The following is a 22506-nucleotide window of genomic DNA, read 5'->3' on the forward strand; positions in this document are numbered from 1 at the left end:
CCCTCTCCTGCTCACGCTGTCTCTCTCAAAATAAATAGATAAAAAAAAAAAAAAAATTGTTACCCAAGATATCCGTTGTGCATCTGTAGCTTGCCACTAAAAAAAACTTTGTAGATATGAAAATTGTTTGGCAACCATTTAATGAGAGTTAATTGTATAACTTTCATAAGTTTATTTTTAAAAGTCCTAGAAAGAAAAAATTGAATATCTTCGTAATCAACTTGATGACTGTGGAACTGCCTCCCTCCCCCAACCTCCAATTTCATTGGAGGCTACAATCTGTAGTTACAAATCTGTATTCTAAAAAGCTAGAATCTGTATTCTGAAGTTTGGCTGCTGCTTCTGGTAACCATTTGGAAGTCTACTTCAAGGTAGCATTAAATATATGCTAAAGCATCTGACAAATAGGAAAACTAGAGAAAAAAAAATTGATGCGGAAGCAACGAAGTGTGTGATGGTGACAAATGTGTATTTTTATTATGTACATCGCAGGTGTGAGTATACAGTTCCTTTGTTCCCCTAGACCCGAGGAGCCTATTGAACACGTTACAGCATGTCTACAGGCCTTACACACCTTGCTAGATTCTCCTTATGCCCGAGTCCATATCGCAGAAGATCAGGTACAGTGTATTTCTATAACAATTTCTATAAATCGTATGCTTTGTTTTCGTCATATTTATCTTAAGATAATTTTCAACCTTATGAAATAAATCTTATGTAGTAACTATTCAGGATTTTGGCTTTATCTAAGGCATTATACTGAATGTTGGATGACCAGGCACAGCCAGCATAGAGAGTGGTCAGTATATCTTTGTAGATGTGTTCATCGGCAGTCAAGTACAACTAAAAATTAAGGGATGCCTTCCATCCCAGTTAATGATTCTACTAAAAAGGGGCTGAAGTAATTTATAAGGCTATTAAGTAAATTATGCCACTTTTAAATGTTTGATAAAATTTTATCTCTCATTTAATGAGATTGTTTTTTGTACTGCTCAAGTACTCCTCTAAACAGTTTAATGAATTGCTTTTTCTAATTTCTGTGTGGATTATTTAGAGGCCTTTATTCATGTTCCAGAAGCAAGCTACCGGCGGATTTGTTACTCTTCTTTTTAATTCTAAATTCTTTCCCTGGGGGCACCTGGGTGGCTCAGTCTGTTAAGCGTCCTACTTCAGCTCAGGTCATGATCTCATGGTTGATAGGTTGCAGCCCCGCATCAGGCTATGTGCTGACAACTGGAGCCTGGAGTCTGCTTCGGATTCTGTGTCTCCCTCTCTCTCTCTCTCTGCCCCTCCCCTGCTCGTGCTCTGTCTGTGTCTCTCTCTCTCTCTCTCTCTCTCTCTCTCTCTCTCAAAAATAAAATAAAAACATTAAAAAAATTTATTTTCTTTTCATAAGAAACATCTTTTTTGGTTGCCATCACTACCATGTGGGGTAATTTTCTATAAACCACAAACTAACAGATAAAAAACAAAGTTGCTGTCATTTCATTATATATTCATTGCACCCCAGCCTCGCATCCTGAAGCTCTTCCTCAGCTGTACTACACATTACTGCAAGAAACTTCAGGGTTGTCTTCAAATAGTCACACATATAAAATTCAATCTGTGAATGAAAAGGGAATACTATATTTACACTCAGTTATTTGGGTGTTAACATAATTTGTCCCACACCTAACTACCTAGCTATTTTTTGCACATAATAGTGTTTTGTTTATGCAAGCACTGCTTTACACTTGGATGGGTTTTGTTTTGTTTTTTCTCCTGAGTTGGTTCCTATGATTTCAATATCATCAGAGTACATTGACTCAAAAATTGTATTCATTCACCCAACAACTTTTACTCTGTGCCTGTCCTGGCATCAGACACATTTTGAGGCTATAGGTATCAAAAATGGTTTCACTGCATCTGGATTAGGAGACCAGTACAATATGATAAGTGCTGAGCTAGCGGATGTAACAGTCTGATGAGGACAGAGGGGAGGAGTGCTGACATTATCAAGGAAAATAAAGATTGGGTTGTCAAAGGAGATGATGGTTGGATTACATCTTAAAAGAGTTATTAGTGAGGCAGCACAAGAGGAATGGGTTTTCCTCTCCAAGAGAGAAGCAGATACAAAGACAAGAAGGTATGAAGAACAGGACCAGTTCAAGGACACTACTATCATTTACTGTGGCCAAGGCAAAAGGAGCATGTGGAGGTTGTTAGATGAGGCTGGACAATGGGGAAAAGGGCAGCTTATGAAGATTCCTTTATGGCATGTTAAAGCATTTAAAATCTATCTTGAAAGTGGTAAGGAATCATTAAAAATGTTAAAATAGGGGCACCTGGATGGCTCAATCGGTTAAGCATCCGACTTCAGCTCAGAGCATGATCTTGCAGTTCATGGGTTTGAGCCCCATGTTCGGCTCTGTGCTGACAGCTTGGGGGGAGCCTGCTTCCGATTCTGTGGCTTCCTCTCTCTCTCTGCCCCTCCTCTGCTCATGCTTGCTCTCCCCTCTCTGTCTCTGTCTCTCTTTCAAAAATAAATATTAAAAAAAAATTAATGCTAAAATAGAGGAATGACATGATTAAACTTATATTTAAGAATATGGTAGATATAGATTTGATCACTTTCATCAATCTCATAGAGATTGGTCTGTAAGAGATGATAAGGGAGGCAGGGTGACCAAATTAAGAGGCTCTTTTCATAATTCCAAAGAAGTGATGAATTACACTGGCCTAGGAAACTGAACAAAGGAAGAAGAAAAGAGGGCCAAGACTGGAGCCTGAGGGATAAATAGCAAGTAAGGATGGAGATGAGGGAAGTAAGTCAACAGTGGAGATCACTAGAGTGGTAGGAGGAGAACTAAGAACAGAGTTACTAGGGCAAGAGAGAGTTTCAGAGATAGACAAGTCTCAGAAGAAACAGGATCCAGTATATAAGGACATAAGAGAGTCCCAAGGAGGTTACTGGTGACTTTGGGCAGAGCCAGACAGTGGAAGAGTGAGGAGTAAATGAGAGGGTGAAGGAAGTGGAAGCATCTATCTAGGCTGGGAACAGAGGAAGAGATAGAAAGGACATAGAGGCAAGAGAGAAGGATCTGACTGGGTTCAGGGGAGGAGGGCGAATTAGACAGGAAAGACTTGAGTGTTTTCCTTATACTGGGGAGAAGAGCCTAACCAGAGGGAGAGAGGTTGATGATATATGAAGTACAATCAAGGTCCTTGAAGAACCCTTGGGAGGTCAAATAGGATAGGATAGGAAGCAAACGAGGAAAGATGAACCAGCCTTGGGTAGAGCCTGGATACTTAGTCTTAAGGAAAAAGGCAAAGGTGGCTTTGGTTATAGTTAAGTGTTTTTTTTCCCCTTTGAAATCTGAGGCAGGGTCATTGGATGGGTTTGATGTGGAAGATTGTAAGAAGCTTAAAATGAGTGGTGAAAGTTTGTAATAATTGCTGAGATGAATTGGACGGGGACTTACTAGAAGGGCTTAGAATCCCTGGTAGACAACTCCTGGTGCTCAGCTAGGATTGGAAATCATACATTTAGTGGCATTGTACTTTAGCAATGCCATTTAGTTCAAATGGAGGAAAGAAATAGGAGAATGATCATTTTTTTAATATAAAAATTATTTAAACGCAAAAATAATTTGTTGACTGAAAAGGTGTTGGGATACCATATGACCATTTCTCAAGATTGTTATAATTTTCTTATTTGTTATGTAGTCATAAATTTTAACTTTAGTTACCAACTTTATTTTTACACGCATATTTTCTTAGATTTTAATAACCTAAATTTATCCTTTGAAATTAAGATAAATTAAGTTTACCTGAATTAATTTATAATAGCTGATTGGCGTAGAGTTGCTGAGTGTTTTGCACCGCCTCCTGCTGACCTGGAACCCCCCATCTGTCCAACTGCTGGTTACTGGAGTTGTACAACAGATAGTAAGAGCTGCTCAGGATTATTTGCAAGAAAAAAGAAACACTCTAAGTAAGTACTAGAAATTATGCTAACTTTGAAATAGATCTTATTTGTACTCTGACATTTTAAGTATCAATGCCAGCAAGTTTTTAATAAAAATTTTAATCAAAAAATTTAACCATATATATAGAAGATTTGCAGTTGATTTTGCTTTAATTAGAAAGAGACAAATGAGGGGCACCTGAGTGGCTCACTCAGTTGAGCATCTGACTCTTGGTTTCAGCTTGGTTATGATCCCAGGGTTGTGGCATTGAGCCCTGTCGGGCTCCGTGCTGAGTGTGGAGCCTGTGTAAGAGTCTCTCTCTCTCACTCCCTCTGCCCTGCTTGTGCTCTCTCTCTAAAAAAACTAAACAGGGGCACCTGGGTGGCTCAGTCGGTTGGGCGTCCAACTTCGGCTCAGGTCATGATCTCGTGGTCTGTGAGTTCAAGCCCCACATCAGGCTCTGGGCTGACAGCTCAGAGCCTGGAGCCTGTTTCGGATTCTGTGTCTCCATCTCTCTCTGACCCTCCCCTGCTCATGCTCTGACTCTCTCTGTCTCAAAAATAAATAAATGTTAAAAAAAATAAAATAAAAAAAATAAACAAAAAACCCAAAGGAAATTGCTGATAGCTATTTCTCACCTTCAAAAGTGTCAAGTTGATATGGTTCAATCTAACATGTGTGTTACTCGTAATATGAAATACATTCCAAATAAAAATACCTAATAAGAATTTTTGAAGTCAAAAATGAATTGTCCTTTACCTTTTGAAAAAAATTTTTTAACGTTTTTTTATTTATTTTTGAGACAAAGAGAGACAGAGCATGAACGGGGGAGGGGCAGAGAGAGAGGGAGACACAGAATCAGAAGCAGGCTCCAGGCTCTGAGCCATCAGCCCAGAGCCCGACGCGGGGCTCGAACTCACGGACCGCGAGATCGTGACCTGAGCTGAAGTCGGACGCTTAACCGACTGAGCCACCCAGGCACCCCTGAATTGTCCTTTACCTTTAAGGAGAGGTCAATAAACAGAATTCTAGGAAGGCAGAGAATTTTTCTGAAAGACATGTGCTATCAGTTAGACATTCAGTTATAAATTCTTTTGAAAGAATTTCTCAAATATACTTATTGTGTAGTTTTATCTACTCTGCTATTTTTTTTTTTTTTTTTTTTTTTTTGCTGGAAATTTTACCCATTGTTTCCCCCCAAGATGAAGATGATATGGAAAAAGAACCCTGTCCTGTAATAGGGGAAGGAGGTGACAGCGGTGGTCTTGTTCCTGGAAAATCTCTTGTGTTTGCAACTATGGAGCTGTTGATGTTCATTTTAGTGCGACATATGCCACATCTCAGTACCAAGATGTCCGACTCCCCCAGTCACGTAGCCACTAAAACTCGACTGTCAGAAGAAAGTGCTCGTCTGGTGGCAGCCACAGTTACCATACTCTCTGACTTACCGTCCCTTTGCTCGCCTGCTGGTACAGTATTGAACACTATTTGCAAATGCATTATATTGCAGTAGACAAAGATGAGCCTTCCTTTGTTTTTAAGTGCTGTTATGACTTATTTTCCCTCTTAAATCTCAAGTATGGAAGAAGTCAGTCTTTTATGACGTTTACCTTTTGGAGCCTATAAAGGTTAAGGATTTAAAAAAACAAAAACTCAAGATGCTCTTCAGATATATTTCAGACAAACAGGCAAAGAGATAGAAGCACAGCTTGAAGCAAGACACTGAATGTTAGTGGATAGACATAAGGCGGGACGACTAAACCTGTTAGTTTCTGGTCTAGTTGCCACTTTTGAGTAACACTGACAAACTACTAAACGTCAGATGACTATGACAACCAACTGTAAGGAATAACTAGAGAAATTATAGCTGCACAGATTATAGCTGTCTGCAGATACCTGAAAAATACCAGATGGAAACTTAGACTTTCCCTCTACTTATCTAGGAGGGAGAAATAGGAGAAATAGTATCAGGAGATATAAAGGCAAATTTCAGCTCAATGCAAGCCTGTGGATGTAAAAATAATGAATTCTCTATTGCTGGGGCTTTGCAGGCCAGCTACGATGGCTGCATGGAAACGTGGTGAGGGGCATCTTCCCCGAGGTGGGAGTTTGAATTCAATGACCTTCGAGTTCTTTTAGCTAGATATTCTGGAATTTTTTTCATTTCTTCTTTGCTTACCCATATAGTCTTTTCATCATTTTTCCCAGCATGGTTAAGGCTGACTTGAATACACTGAAGATTGATTACATGTCTTAGAATTGTTACATGATTCAATAAATTACTCAGATGCTTCTCAAAGGATATGGTAGTGCTTCCCTTCTGGTTCTCTATCTTCCTTTCTCATTTTCATTTTGAAGGGCATGATTAGATGAAATACTGGAAATAATAAAAATAAGGCTAGCCAGAATAAGAAAGAAAATATTGTCTTCTTTGAAATAACTTGCCACTTTCTCATTTTCTTTTTTAACATTGAATTAAGTAATAGGAATGCAGCACATTTTGTAAAACAACAAGGAAAAAAAATAATATTAAACCACAATCAAATGTGAAAACAATTGGAAGAACGGTAATATGAGAACTGAGTAGTTATGAGGTAATCTGATTTGTTTTCAATTCAGGATGTATGACAATCCTGCCCACAATTCTGTTTTTAATTGCAAGAATATTGAAAGACACAGCAATAAAATCGGCAGATAATCAGGTTCCTCCACCAGTCAGTGCAGCTCTTCAAGGGATTAAAAGCATCGTGACACTCTCGATGGCCAAGACGGAGGACACTCAGAAACAGTGGACAGCTCTAATTCGCAGCACTCTTGCATGCATCCTGGAATATTCTCAGCCAGGTAACCTAAACAGGGCTTAAAATCCATAATGTATTGGGATATCTGTATGCCAATAAGTAGTTGAATGAGCTTATCAGAAAAGTGCTATAGAACACTGAAGCAACTCAGAGATGTCTTGTAGTCATGTTAGATAGGAATGTTAGTACCCCTTTCTGGATATTTGGATATTGACTGTAAATGTCCTATCGTAGCACTTAAATACATGTTGGAGGTTCCCCAGGCCAAAAAGGACAGAAATTTTCAGAAAACATACTCAGAATCAAATTGATATGTGTTAAAATATTTTTTTGCTTCCATTTTTTAAAATAAATATAATAAAATAGAGAAAGTTGAAGTATCTGTCACTCACCAAGCTTATCCTCAAATGAAACCACAGCCTTGATTTAGATATATTTCATTCAAGAAATATTTTTATATGTAAATAAATATACTTTTTGTACTAATAAATATAGGTCCTTATTAATAAATAATAAAAATAAATGTATATATCAATAAATGTATACATGGGTTATATATAAAATGAGATAAATAACCATGCGCAATATATAGTATTTTTGTGTTTTTAAATTTTTTTAATGTTTTTATTTATTTTTGAGATAGAGAGAGACAGAGCATGAGCAGGGGAGGGGCAGAGAGAGAGGGAGACACAGAATCTGAAGCAGGCTCCAGGCTCTGAGCTGTCAGCACAGAGCCCGACTCACAGGGTGTGAGATCATGACCTGAGCTGAAGTCGGACGCCCAACCGACTTGAGCCATCCAGGCGCCCCTCTTTTGTGTTTTTCAATCGACATAAGTAATGTCACAGTATGTCATTCTGCCATTACGTTCTCACTCAAGAGTAAGGTTTTTTGGAGCTATTAATGTGTACATATAAAATTCTCATTTATTCCTTCTATATAACTTCTATATAGTTTCCATCACATGAATTTTTCAGTTATTATTCATTCCCTGTCAATTGATATTTCTGCTGTTTCAGATTTTTCCCCATTATAAAAATTGCTGCCATGAACATCTTTATAAATTGTTCACACACTTGTGCTATGCGATTTTCTGGGGTATACCGCTAGAGATGGAATTGATGACATATTTTAATTTTAATTTTATCAGACCTGGCCAAATTGCTCTCCAAAGTAACCATGTGAATTTAAACACCCACCAGCAGTGGATGATAATCTCTGTTTCTCCATGTCCTCACCAAGACTTGGTATTTCAGACTTTTAAATTTTGCTATCTGATGGGTAAAATGTATTGTCTTGTTGTTTTAGTGTGCATTTCTCATTTTCCTAGTGAGTATAATAAGCATTCTTCATGCTTGTGTTTAATTTTGAGGGAAATGCTTATTTGCACTTTTGTTCATTTCTGTTCTGTGTTTGACTTTTTCTTTCATTTTATTTCTGTTGTAAAGACAGAAACAAAGACGGAAGACAAAGAATAATAAAGATTTGCCATGTCACGTTTCACGTATTAAAATTTGCCATGTCACCTTTCACGCATTTCCACATTAAAACTGTGGAGCAGGCCCATGAATTAACAGACAGCACAACGAAACACACAAATTGGTTTAAAACAGACATTTATCCACATGAGAATATAATACATGATAAAGACCATTCATTATCCTTCAAATGGTTTGTGTCAGGTAGCTGTTTGAGATATCAGTTCCAGTTAGGCCCTCACCTTAGATCATGACTCAAAATAAATACCAGATAAATTAAAATGATAATAAAACATTTTAAAAATAGTTACAGAAAATACATGTACGGGGCGCCTGGGTGGCGCAGTCGGTTAAGCGTCCGACTTCAGCCAGGTCACGATCTCGCGGTCCGTGAGTTCGAGCCCCGCGTCGGGCTCTGGGCTGATGGCTCAGAGCCTGGAGCCTGTTTCCGATTCTGTGTCTCCCTCTCTCTCTGCCCCTCCCCCGTTCATGCTCTGTCTCTCTCTGTCCCAAAAATAAATAAACGTTGAAAAAAAAAAATTTTTTTAAAAAAAAGAAAATACATGTACAACTTTTATGTAAGGATGGCAACAGAGTGTGTAAGAACGGAAAATATCACAGAGGTAAATATCAACATACTAGGCTATAGAGTAATTAACTTCTACCTGTCAAAACCTCTTACATTAAAAGGTAGCTGAAAAAAAAGACAGCTGAAAAACTGACAACAATATTTATGTTAGTGTTAATATCATTAATATACAAAGAAGTCTTGTAAGATAAACATTTAACACCCAATAGAAGGGGAAAGAACACACATTAGTAAAAAGTAGAGATGACCGGGCCGCGTGGGTGGCGCAGTCGGTTAAGCGTCCGACTTCAGCTCAGGTCAAGATCTCGCGGTCCGTGAGTTCCGGCTCTGCGCTGATGGCTCAGAGCCTGGAGCCTGTTTCCGATTCTGTGTCTCCCTCTCTCTCTGCCCCTCCCCCATTCATGCTCTGTCTCTCTCTGTCCCAAAAATAAATAAACGTTAAAAAAAAAAAAAAAGTAGAGATGACCACCAAGCATATAAAAAAAAAAAAATCAACCACATTAATAAGCAAAGAAATACGAACAAAAATGAAGTAATATCAAATTTTTCTTGTAAAGTTGATTTTTTTTTAAATGTGATTGTACAGTTGACATTGGTACCCGTAGAACATTTTCATACTTTGCTGAAGGGAGTTTAAAATGGTTTAAACTTTTAGGGAATCAATTCTATAGAATGTACAAAGTGTTTTCAAGGATTCATTATGTTCAAGGTTATTTATCACAGTCTTATTTCACAATAGTGAAAATATGTGATAAATATAATTACCTGGCAGTGGGAAAAATTATAAAATACATGATTATATATTAATTTGGATTATATATCCATTATATCTATTAAAATCATATTTATAAATACGTACAAAAAGAACGCAGACCAGAAGGATTTAAAACAGTACCTAGAAATTAAACTGTCACTCGATGGTAGAATTACTTTTATTTCCTTCCCTAGACCATTTTTATATGTTAAACAATGACCTTGTGTTATTTTTATTATCTGAATTTTTAAAAATTTATTTGGAAAGGAAAACTTCAATTAGTTTTATTAGTGCTACTGGAACTATTTTAGCTGTATCTTGAGTGAATGTTTATAACCAACTAAAGAAATGTTAAATACCATATTTATATATGTATGTGTATGTATATATGTGTAAGTACATAAATAGATATGAGTAACAAGATAAATAGTTAAGAATTTGTTTAAAAATCTAAATATTGTTGGGGCGCCTGGGTGGCGCAGTCGGTTGAGCGTCCGACTTCAGCCAGGTCACGATCTCGCGGTCCGTGGGTTCGAGCCCCGCATCGGGCTCTGGGCTGATGGCTCAGAGCCTGGAGCCTGTTTCCGATTCTGTGTCTCCCTCTCTCTCTGCCCCTCCCCCATTCATGCTCTGTCTCTCTCTGTCCCAAAAATAAATAAACGTTGAAAAAAAAAAAATCTAAATATTGTTTTAATTTTCACGGGGCAGTTCCATAGTCAATAATCATGTTTTTTAAATTGTCAGTTACAAGGGAAGGTTTTGATATTTTATCAGTCTAGTAATATTAAATTAATTCAAAAGTATGATAACAGAATGAACTTGCCTAAGATATTCTGTCCAGAACTGAACTCTTAGGAGATAGTCAATAGGAAAATGGGATCAAGGCCGCAAGTACCATTGTGTATAATATATGTATAGTATATGTAAGCAAGGCAAGCAGAATCCCTTGCTTTACAAGAAAAGTTTCGTAATTGAGAATTTTTATTATAGAAATCATATTTCCTAGTATAAAATCTGAGACTTCCACTTAGAAAAAATGTACATATGTATGTATGTGAACACATACACCCACGAATAGAAATCTCCTTGGATGTAGTGTATACTCTTAATATTGCTGCAGTTTTTTTTTTTTTTTCATTTCTAAAAACTTCAATTTTGAATAGATTTCAAACTTTTTAAAAGTTACAAGAATAACATAGTTAACTACAGTATACTCTTCTCCTCAATTCACCAGCTGTTAACATTTTGCCACGTATCTTATTACTGTATAATCCACATGTTATTGTTAATATTATCGTTGTTAATTATGCTGAGCCATTTGAGAATACACTGAAGTCATCATGACTCTTTACTACTAAATGCTTTATGGCTATTCTAAGAACAAGAACATTTTCTTACATAACCACAGAAGAATTATCACATGTAAGCAATTTAACACTGATATAATGCTATTGTTATTCATATTCAAATTTACCAGTTGTCTTAATAATGCCTTGAATAGAAGTTTTTTCTTTTTTCTTTGTGATACAGTCCAAGATCACGCATTGTACTTGTCTTAATGCTTTAGTCTTCTTTAATCTGAGTCAGTCTCTCTCAGCTTTTCTTTATCTTTCATGTTATTGTCCTTTAAAAGTGCAGACCATCTATTTTATAGATTGTTTTTCAGTTTGGAATTGTGTGTGTGTGTGTGTGTGTTTTTCTTGTGCTTAGATTCAGGTTATGCTTTTTTGGCAGGAATACTGTATGATTTTGTTAGGTCTTTCTCAGTGCATCATGTAAAGAGGCATATAATGGTGTTTCGTCTCATTATTAGGAGTCTTTTTTTTTTAATGTTTATTTTTGAGAGAGCGAGAGACAGAGAATGAGCATGAGTGGGGGAGACGCAGAGAGAGAAAGAGATGGAGACACAGAATCCGAAGCAGGCTTCAGGCGCTGAGCTGTCAGCACAGAGCCCCATGCGGGGCTTGAACTCACGAACCATTAGATCATGACCTGAGCCAAAGTCAGATGCTTAACTGACTGAGCCACCCAGGCACCCCCCCCCCACCATTATTAGGAGTCTTAACTTTAATAACTTGATTAAGATACTGTCTGCCATATATCTCCACCATAAAGTTTACATTTTTCCCTTTTACAATTAGTAAGGAATTTGTAGGGAGATACTTTGAAACTATATCAATTATCTGTTTCCCATCAAGCTTTTACCCAATGGTTTTTGTTTTTGTTTTTGTTTATTAAGTAAGCCCTACCCCCAGTGTGGGCGTTGAATTCATGACCCTGAGATCAAGGGTCACATGCTCCACCAACCCAGCCAGCCAGGCATGCCATACCCAGTCGTTTTAATATCTGTTATACCTGAACCAGTTCTTACTGTGATGATGTCAAAATGATAATTTTCTAACTTCTTCATTAGTTTTCTTCCTTTTACATTTATTAGCTGGCATTTCTCTGAAAGGAAGAGCTTTTTCTTTGCCTTCATTTGTTATTTTTTATATGGTTATTGTTTATTACTATCAGTACAGACTTATGATTCTTTTTTTAGTTCAGTGGGTCCATTAATGTCATTTTGACATATCTCCATTATTTCCTGAGCACATTTTTACTTTCTGGCACCAAGATGTGGCAGACTTACCTTATGTTTTCCCTATTACTGTTCTGGAATTAGTCACTTCTCTAAAAAAGCCCTGGTTTCTTTTAGTAGGAAATGGTATTTAGATAGCAAATCTTAAAGTCGCAATTTTAAAATAAAGTGTTAATTTTCCAACAAAAAATTGCTTGCAGTGTCACAAACTCTGAGTTAGAGATTGTTCAATAATATTCCTACTACAATAATACAGTAATATTCCTATGATGGAGTTCTCAGGTTTTTAACATCTGTGACTTAGGTTATTATAGATTGGCTAAATCCTTCAGATTTTACATCTCTTCCTTTTCTTCAAGTTAGTGGGCTTCTTCTCAACTATTTTTGTAGCCCATTCTATTTCATGCTGGTACCCTAATTAGGAGATAGTGTTAGCATATTAAATATATTCATAATCCTGATAAATTACTGATTATAGAGTATTTGCAATTTCTAAATTAGTCCAAATTCATATGTAAAGAATGTTAGTAAGTTCAGCTGTGGAAGAAATGATAATGACAAAATAGTTGAGGTCTCTTCTTTTATGTTTTTTTTTCTTATTTTATATGTTTAATAGTACTTTTCTTCAGAAAAAATGTATATATTTCCTGTGTTTCTAATAACATGCTGTATTTCCATTAGGTTAAAGTCATATCTATTCCCAAATAAATGGTTGCAATAGCAAGAAGTTCTTTAAAATTATGAGAATACTGCCTTCAGGAAATTGTACGAGATTTTTTTGATTATGGTTGTGTAGAACTTAAAGGTTTCATATTTACTGAATATAAAGGTGATATCACTAACAAAGAACACTCTGGATTTTTAAACTACTTAGAATATCTTATAATCACCTGGCTTTGTTGAAGGAATAGCTGTATTTGGAAATTGTTGATCAGTCTAAACTACCAGGAAGTTACATAACTTTTAAGTAATTTTACATTACAGTGTTATCTTTCCTATTCCAATTTGCTTTCCCTTGTAGAGTTCTTATTAGGATTTATGCCTGATTTTTTTTCAGTTAATATTGTATCATCCAGGAAAACAAGGAAAAAAACCTTAAATACAGGAAGTATCCCTGTTTCCTTAGTAGTAGATGAGTTCTATCCATAAAGTTGTTTATGGACTGCATTAGATTGAGGTACATGCTGCTGTAAATGTCTTTTAGGGGAGAGAAGGTTATTGTTCATGTTTGGAATTCCAAAGCATGTTGGAAACAAGACATTGCTTTCATTTTTCACGTATTTTAATATTATTCATATATTTCAGAAGATTCCATGCCTATGCCTGATGAAGTAAGCATGCTAACAGCGATTGCACTCTTCCTGTGGTCTGCTAGTAGTGAAATAATAGGAGTCCAGTCATTACAGAATGGCTGCATGAACAGATTTAAGAATGCATTGAATTCATGTGACCCATGGGTAAGTTACACTTAAACATAGAGGTAAACATTCCACTTTATCAATAATATTTCAGATTGGTTCACTAAAAGGGGTAATACATCAAATGAGAACCTAAACATTTGCTATGTGGTTTTTAAATAGAAAAGCTGGAAAAGATCACGGGGTTTAAGCACTAGGAGACACATTATGTGTATGTTTATTCTCCAATGTCGAAAATATTTTATTAACTCTGACTTATATTGGTAGAAATTTTACATGAGTCTGCAATTATATTTTTCACTGTTTACTTAATGGCACCAAGAACATTAAAAAATAAATTTGTATTATTACATGTTTTGGTGAACCTATTGGAAACTAGTTTTTCTAGAAAATAAATTTTTTTGGTTTCACAGTGTCAAAGTCTGAACTAATGATTCTCAAACCTGCTTCATATCAGAAAAAAAAAATCAGTTTAGTAACATGATTCCTAGAACTCTGCTACTGTCTTCCTGAATCATAAATCTGTATTTTAAAAATATTGCCCAAGTATTTATGTCCAGCAAGGTCTGGTAACTTCTCTTCTACCAAAGTACTGAAACAGCTTTATTCCACTATTTGTCCCATATGGTGATGGACCTTCCTTTGATCCTTCCTTCCTTCCTTCCTTCCTTTTTTTTTTTTTTTAAATGGTAATATGAAGTATTTCTAAGCTAAAGTGGAGTCAATGAGATTTTACTTTCTAGAGACCTAAAAAACTTAAGTTGCCATAAGCAGTTATTTCCAGGGAATTCAACTGAATGTGAGGTGTCTTACCAGTGTATTTTTATAGCATTGTTTGACATCAGTTAGATATTCGCCTTCCTTACTAAATATATTAGGTTAAAGTGGAAGGGACAATTGTCGAGTAAAGAAAAAATTAAAAACAGAAATTGGAATTCCTGGTTTCTAGCATCTTCCACACTATCGAAATATACAAATTATATAGGCTTGGTAATTTGGCAGTTACCGTATAAGGAATGTTTTTTTGATTAATTTCTTTTAAGTTAGTTTTTTTTTAGTTAGCTTATTGGCAATTTTGTTATTTTAGCTTCATTTCTATAAATAGAAAATGGCATTAATTCATCCTACATTTTAATTTTCATCCTATAGTGTCGTATCTTTTCTTCCTATATTAAGTTGCAGTGTGAGTGTACACAAACAAGAACTATTGCACATGTTAATTAATGAAATTACTTTCTTCTGTAGGTTCAAGCCAAATGTTACCAGCTTCTCTTGTCAGTCTTCCAACATTCCAATCGTGCCCTTTCAACTCCTTATATCCATTCCTTAGCTCCAATAGTAGTTGAAAAGCTGAAAGCTGTTGAAAGAAACAGACCAGCCAATAGCACAGAACTTTTAGCTGTTCAAGAAGGAATCAAAGTTCTTGAAACGTTAGTTGCTCTTGGGGAAGAACAGAACAGTAAGTATTTGTATAAAAATCCAAGTCTCAAATGAAGAACTGTATTATATATATATATATATATATATATATATATATATATAATTTGATATTGGACACAGGCCATTGCAATGGTAAGTTTACTAGGAGTGGTTACTATCGGAAAGCTTAATATTTTTCTTAGGGTGCTAATAATATAGTGTATTGAGTTGATTTATATTCATTTTTTTATGAGCAAGAGGTTAAAATAAATTACTGATGGCATTACAGCACATTGATGTTTTTTCCTAGGAATGTACTCTTTAAGAACTAGGGAAAAAAAAAAAGAACTAGGATAACTATGGATGTTTAATAGATTTATAAAAATAATTTATTGTTGTGTTCATAATAGAAGTACAAAAGCTTTATAACAAACATGATCAGATTAGTATTAATACCACACATCATTACTAAAATCCTTCCAATTTTGAAATTTAAAAATTATTTTTATTTAATGAAAAGCTACCACATACATACATCAATTTAATCACAGACTTAGCTTAATACCTACTCTTTATTCCCTTGATTTCATCACAATCTAAAATTTGTCTTTAGAAATAGGACTTTTAATTATTGCAGAAAGACTATACCTTTTAAACTAGTACCTTATGATTGAACATTAAGCTAGTTCCAATTTTTCAAAATCATAAATAATTGAGCTAAGTATCCTTGTACACATTTGGGATTCTTTGTATCTTTCTTTGGGATTCTAAGTATCTTTGTACAGATTTTTTATTCTGTTTCTCAGACAAATTCCTTAAAGTGAAATGACTGGGTTGAAGGAAATGTACATTTTTAAGTCTTTTAATATATATTGCTGGTTTATGCTCCAGATAACAATTACATCCATTTTTTCCATCATAAGTTTTTTCTTCTTCCCTTGAAAAAAATTTTTACAGGAAATTGGGAAGATAGGAGAGATTTTGAAAAAGCTATTGTAATAGTTTCTGTATAAAGTAATGATCCAGGGGTACCTGGAACCAGGGGCTCAGTCGGTTAAGCATCTGACTTTAGCTCAGGTCATGATCTCACAGTCTGTGGATTGGAGCCCCACATTGGGCTCTGTGCTGACAGCTCAGAGCCTGGAGCCTGCTTCAGATTCTGTGTCTCCCTCTCTCTCTGACCCTCCCCCTCTCGCACTCTGTCTCTCTCTCTCTCAAAAATAAATAAACACTAAAAAAATTTTTTCTAAATAATAATCCAAAACTATGGTAGTGAAAAAGGATAAACGTAAAGGTGATTATGAATAAACAGTTTTTATTTTGTTTTATTTATTTATTTATTTTAAGAGACAGAGACTGAGTAAGTGGGGGAGGGGCAGAGAGAGAGAGAGAGAGAGAGAGAGAATATCCCAAGCAGGCTCCAAATTGCCAGTGCAGAGCCCAGTTAGGGGCTCAAACTCACAAACTGTGAGATCATGACCTGAGTGGAAATCAAGAGTTGGATGCTTAAGCAACTGAGCCACCCAGGTGCCTCTGAAAAAAGAAATTGATCTGACTTATACACCAGTCTTATTGTACGTCTTAAAAGTCTTGGTATAGGAGTGCCTGGATGGCTTGGTCAGTTAAGCATCTGACTTCAGCTCAGCTCATGATCTCACGGTTTGTGAGTTCGAGCTCAGAGCCTGGAGCCTGCTTCAGATTTTGTGTCTCCCTCTTTCTCTCCCCCTTCCACCTCTCGTGCTCTGTCTCTGTCTCTCTCTCTCTCTCAAAAATAAATAAACATTAAAAAAAATTTTTTTAAGTCTTTTTTTTTTTTTTTAATTTTTTTTCAACGTTTATTTATTTTTGGGACAGAGAGAGACAGAGCATGAATGGGGGAGGGGCAGAGAGAGAGGGAGACACAGAATCGGAAACAGGCTCCAGGCTCTGAGCCATCAGCCCAGAGCCTGACGCGGGGCTCGAACTCAGGCCTCGAGATCGTGACCTGGCTGAAGTCGGACGCTTAACCGACTGCGCCACCCAGGCGCCCCTTAAGTCTTGATGTAGTACACAGCATCTGTTATCTGAGTGAAGCAATCTTCAAAAATGAAGAAACTATGATAATACTTATTGTTGATATTCCACTAATATTTAATATGAGACTATATAGCAATTTACATATATAATATATAGTATAAAGTTATACTTAATACTACAATACATAGTTATACAAAATACAGTACTATAAAACCCAAAGTGTAAATTTTCAGCTTTTAAATTTGCTTTATCACTCAATGTTTTTCACATCAGTTCCAAATGCTAATTTTTGTTTTTAACTTGATAGTATCCATTACAGAAATAGACAATGAAGTTTTTTCACCCGACATGACCAGGGTTACAAGCTAAAGACATTGGATTTATATTTGAGTCTTAATTCTTATTCATCTTTATCCAATCTATTACTCAAAACTTATCCTATCTTTTTTTGAAACTTCTCTAGGATTCAAGAGACTCTGACTTCCTAACTTATATCTAATCATCTCATAACTAGATAACTATAATAATTTCCTAAGAGTATGGGGCGCCTGGGTGGCGCAGTCGGTTAAGCGTCCGACTTCAGCCAGGTCCCGATCTCGCGGTCCGTGAGTTCGAGCCCCGCATCAGGCTCTGGGCTGATGGCTCGGAGCCTGGAGCCTGTTTCCGATTCTGTGTCTCCCTCTCTCTCTGCCCCTCCCCCGTTCATGCTGTGTCTCTCTCTGTCCCAAAAATAAATAAACGTTGAAAAAAAAAATTAAAAAAAAAAAATAATTTCCTAAGAGTATTCCCCATCAATTTTAGCTAGAACAATTTTACATCTTCTTTGTTTAAGAACTGTGAGTAGTTTCCTCTTGCATTACTGCCTCAAGTCTGAACATCCTTGCTCAGTTCTCAAAACTTTTATTCTACTCCCTAATGTGTACCCACTAACCTGACCAGTCCAGTTTTCTCCCTCAGCTTTTTTTTTTTTTTTTTAATTTTTTTTTTTCAACGTTTATTTATTTTTGGGACAGAGAGAGACAGAGCATGAACGGGGGAGGGGCAGAGAGAGAGGGAGACACAGAATCGGAAACAGGCTCCAGGCTCCGAGCCATCAGCCCAGAGCCCGACGCGGGGCTCGAACTCACGGACCGCGAGATCGTGACCTGGCTGAAGTCGGACGCCTAACCGACTGCGCCACCCAGGCGCCCCGTCCCTCAGCTTATTTTAATCTCTATACAGTCTGCATTCTGTTTTCACTTTCCTTGGGTGTGTTTCTTCCCCCTCTTTCTCCTTATACAAACGGATTCAACCTGTGTCAGATCTCATTTCTTTAGGGAAATGTTGCCTGATTACTCAGCCCTCTCTGACCTCTCCCTTCATACAATTTCTTTGGCAGTTATGATCAACCGTATTCTATGGCCCTGAGATTTTAAGATAATCACTAAAACTATAAAATCCTAAAGTATTCCTCAGCTGTGTGAGTTTTTTGAGGAACTCTAGCTCAGATGCCAACCACAGATTTTTAGCACTTAGTTCTATAATTGTTTGGTGTACTGTATACTCTTTTTTTTTTTTAAGTTTATTTGTTTAATTTGAAAGAGAGGGTAAGTGCCAGCAGGGGAGGGACAGAAAGAGAGGGAGAGAGAGAGAATCCCAAGCAGGCTCCGTGCTGTCAGCCCAGAGCCCTGTGCGGGGCTCAAACTCAGGAACTGTGAGATCATGACCTGAGCTGAAGTCCGGAATCAGATGTTCAACCGACTGATCCACCCAGGCACCCTGTGCTGTATAGTCTTTTCAGCTAGGTAATAACAGTTTTAAGTATAGATGAATTATTACATATTTCCTAGAATGCTTAGCACATTTCTAGATACTTGATGGGTAAATAATTTATAATGTATTTTTTCCAGTTAATTGTTGAAACCAAACCTTGCTTTTCAACGTAATGGTGGAAAGCCTTGTCTGCTCTAGTATGCACAGTGTACTGAAGATAATTTCATATTTATTTGATAATTTACTATTATATGTTCATTATGAAAGTTCTTATTAAACAGCAATGTTATAATTCTGTGTGAGGAACATTCAACTAACTACCTTGTTTGAGGATTCTTGGGACTTTTAAAATATCAGCTTGTTGTCTTCTTTCTTCTGAAATTTTACCATGGAAAAATCCAATTGATAAGAACCTCTGAGTGGTTTTCAAGAGAAAGGGTGTTTATGTGTTTGCTCATCCATTCAACAAATAGTTACTGAATGCCTGCTATGCACCAGGTGTGTTCTAGTCATGAAGTAAACACACAAAGATCCTTGCTCTTTAGCCCTAAATTCTTGGTTTTTAACCCTAAATTCTATATATTCCATTATTTTTGTGAGATTCTTTTCCCTCACTTACTGTGCGTTTGGGGAGATAATGAAATGGGAGAGAGTTATATTTCCATTTTAAAAAGAAAGAAATACTTAGTTTTAGTTAAATGTTAGTAATTGGATGCTGTTCAGGTATCTGTTTCCTACTCGAACCTCCCTATTCTGGAATACCCTTAAAGATGTCATAATCTTACTAGCCGAATACATTCCACCAGATGGCAGTTGTAAAATGCTTGTTCCTTTTTAACCTTTTTCGGCAGTAATTTTTTTAATAGAACAAATTAATATAAACTTAAGATTTACAGTGTAACAAATTTGGTCTCAGCCAGATAGCTTAGCATTAAGTAAATATTTGATATTAATTATGAGTTATTGTTGAGTCTAAAACAGATTGTGTATGTGTATTTGCTTATGTTGTATTATGATTGAGACCACCATGGTAATGGCATAATTTTAAAATTAAAGTTTATTGTAATTGACAGACCCGGGATGATCTTCAGACTTTATCTTTGTTATTTACAGGAGTCCAGTTACTTGCCCTTTTAGTTCCCACTTTGATCTCCTACCTGCTGGATGAAAATTCCTTTGCCTCAGCAAGCACGGTTTCCAAAGATCTTCATGAGTTTGCACTCCAGAATTTAATGCATATTGGACCTCTGTATCCACATGCTTTCAAGACAGTAATGGGAGCAGCGCCTGAGTTGAAAGTGCGTTTGGAAACTGCTGTTCGGGCAAGCCAAGCCAGCAAAGCTAAAGCAGCTACCAGGCAGCCAGCCCCGACCGTACATTCTGCACCAACGATTAAGCTAAAAACAAGTTTTTTTTAACTTGATATTCCATTTGTTTTTATTTATACTACCTAGTGGCACCTAATTAGCGATAGCAACTGTATCATTCCGAGCTATAGGTTCTGCGTCATTTGAATTGTATGCCTCAGATAAGCAGGACAAGTAAAATAATGCTCATGCCGCCGCTTTCTGATTTTGAAGGAGTGATTGTTTTTATCATGTGGTAGGTGTGCTTTCATTTTTCTCCTAATAATGTTTTGTTTTTGTTAATTAATTTATTTTTAAGCACTGAGCCATAGGCTCTTAAATTTAAATGCTAAAAACAATTATATCATGTAGTTGGGCAGCCTATTGATACTGTCAGGAAAAAACAGGTCAGTATTCAGCATCTGTCATGAAAAAATTTAATTGAAAAACATGCAGAATTTAAATTTTGAAGTAACCAGAATAATGGAAATTATCTGTTTTGCGGTGTATATATAATATGAATAAAATCCCATTTTCTTAGCATTTCTCAGAATGTCCTTACCTCTCTGATAGATCTTTTTACTTTCATATTAGATTACTAAATTATGCTTTGTGTGTAGTTTAATTGTTAACTGAATTAAAACTCTCATTTAAAGGTCCATTAAAATGTTTCAAATGTGGAATAATGTTCTGTGTGTTTTTTTTGTTTTTTTTTTTGATGGCTAAAACTTTGGCCTTGGTTATGTTTTATAATTACAGTGCAGAGTCTTGAGCCCTGACTATGATGGTTACTTTTGTTCATCAAATATTTATTGAGTGCCTGCTGCATATAAGGCCTCAAGCTGAGTGCTGCAGGGCATACAAAAATGAATTAGTCATAATTATGATTATGCCAGTCTTTTGTGCAATGGGAATTTTACCGCATCAAATAGATAATTAATGAAACGAACATTTGCACAGTGTTGAGCAAATATTAAACACCAAGTTTTACCAGACAGTGTTACGTAGACTACATGTGTCACATAGACTGCAGGTGTCACATAGACTGCAGATGTCGCATAGACTGCAGGTGTCTCATGGACTGCAGGTGTTGCATAGACTGCAGGTGTCACATAGACTGCAGTAGCAACAGCAGGTCACCTTTTTGAATATTCCAGATGCACACCTGTTTCTCATTGGCTGGCCTTCTATTGGCTTGCATACCTCTCAGAGGGGGCTTTCGTTTGCCCATTTCTTACTTTCTTTTATGGCTACAGGGTTGTTGTTTCATCTCAAACTTGCTTTTCCAAAGTTATTCTTGTTTCAGGGGAGATATTTTTGGTAACAGTTTTATTGAGATGTAATTCAGACACCATATAATTCACCATTTAAAAGGTATAATTGAGGGGCGCCTGGGTGGCTCAGTCGGTTAAAGTGTCTGGCTTTGGCTCAGGTCATGATCGCACAGCTCTTAAGTTCAAGCCCAACGTCGGGCTCTGTGCTGACAGCTCGGAGCCTGGAACCTGCTTCAGATTCTGGGTCTCCCTCTCTGTCTACCCCTCCCCAACTCACGCTCTCTCTCTCTCCTTCAAAAATAAATAAACTTTAGGGGCGCCTGGGTGGCTCAGTCGGTTGAGTGTCCGACTTCAGCTCAGGTCATGATCTCGCGGTCCGTGAGTTCGAGCCCCGCGTCAGGCTCTGTGCTGACAGCTCATAGCCTGGAGCCTGTTTCAGATTCTGTGTCTCCCTCTCTCTCTGACCCTCCCCTGTTCATGCTATGTCTCTCTCTGTCTCAAAAATAAGTAAATGTTAAAAAAAAAAAAAAAAAAAAACTTTAAATAAACTTTAAAAAATAAAAAAAAATAAAAGGTATAATTCAATGGTGTTTAATATTTTCACAGAGTAGTGCAACAACCATCCCTACAATCAATTATGAACATTTTCATTACTCCAAAAAGAAGCCTCACGCCCTTTAGCAATCACCCTACAATCCTTCCATTTCTCCCTAGCCTGTCACTACAACAAATTTACTTTCAGTCTCCATCAATTCTATTATGAACATCTCATATAAATGAAATCATAGAATGGGGTCTTTTGTGACTGGCTTCTTGACTTAACAGTTGTTTCTTTCTTTGTTGGTTTTGGTGGGGGTTTATTAGCCTTCAAAAAACTTTACTGGGGGATAAGCCTAGCTCTAGTGGAAAAAGCCCACCTATGAAAGAAGACTGATTATTTAAGTTGGTCTGATGTACATCTATGAATTATACATTCATGGCTCAAAATAAAGACCCTCAGGGTGCCTGGGTGGCTCAGTTAAGCGTCTGACTCTTAGTTTTGGCTCAGGTCATGATCTCATGGTTCATGAGTTCAAGCCCCACATCGGACTCTACACTGACGGTACAGAGCCTGCTTGGGATTCTCTCTCT

General features: G+C 36.7%; 1 protein-coding gene across 3 annotated transcripts in view; it reads left to right on the forward strand.

The window, feature by feature from the left end:
• HEATR5B (HEAT repeat containing 5B) overlaps positions 1-20784 on the forward strand; it is a 99698-nt gene extending 78914 nt beyond the window's left edge. For all 3 annotated transcript variants that reach the window (XM_045447122.1, XM_045447124.1, XM_045447123.1), the window contains exons 30-36: positions 493-620; positions 3829-3973; positions 5150-5416; positions 6567-6791; positions 13456-13607; positions 14814-15027; positions 19869-20784. In XM_045447122.1, coding sequence (XP_045303078.1) covers positions 493-620; positions 3829-3973; positions 5150-5416; positions 6567-6791; positions 13456-13607; positions 14814-15027; positions 19869-20173 — 1436 coding nt within the window. In that variant the 3' untranslated portion in view covers positions 20174-20784. The remainder of the gene's footprint in view (positions 1-492; positions 621-3828; positions 3974-5149; positions 5417-6566; positions 6792-13455; positions 13608-14813; positions 15028-19868) is intronic.
• The last annotated feature ends 1722 nt before the right edge of the window (positions 20785-22506 follow it).

Source organism: Leopardus geoffroyi, chromosome A3 (assembly GCF_018350155.1).
Source record: "Leopardus geoffroyi isolate Oge1 chromosome A3, O.geoffroyi_Oge1_pat1.0, whole genome shotgun sequence".
NCBI lineage: Eukaryota > Metazoa > Chordata > Mammalia > Carnivora > Felidae > Leopardus > Leopardus geoffroyi.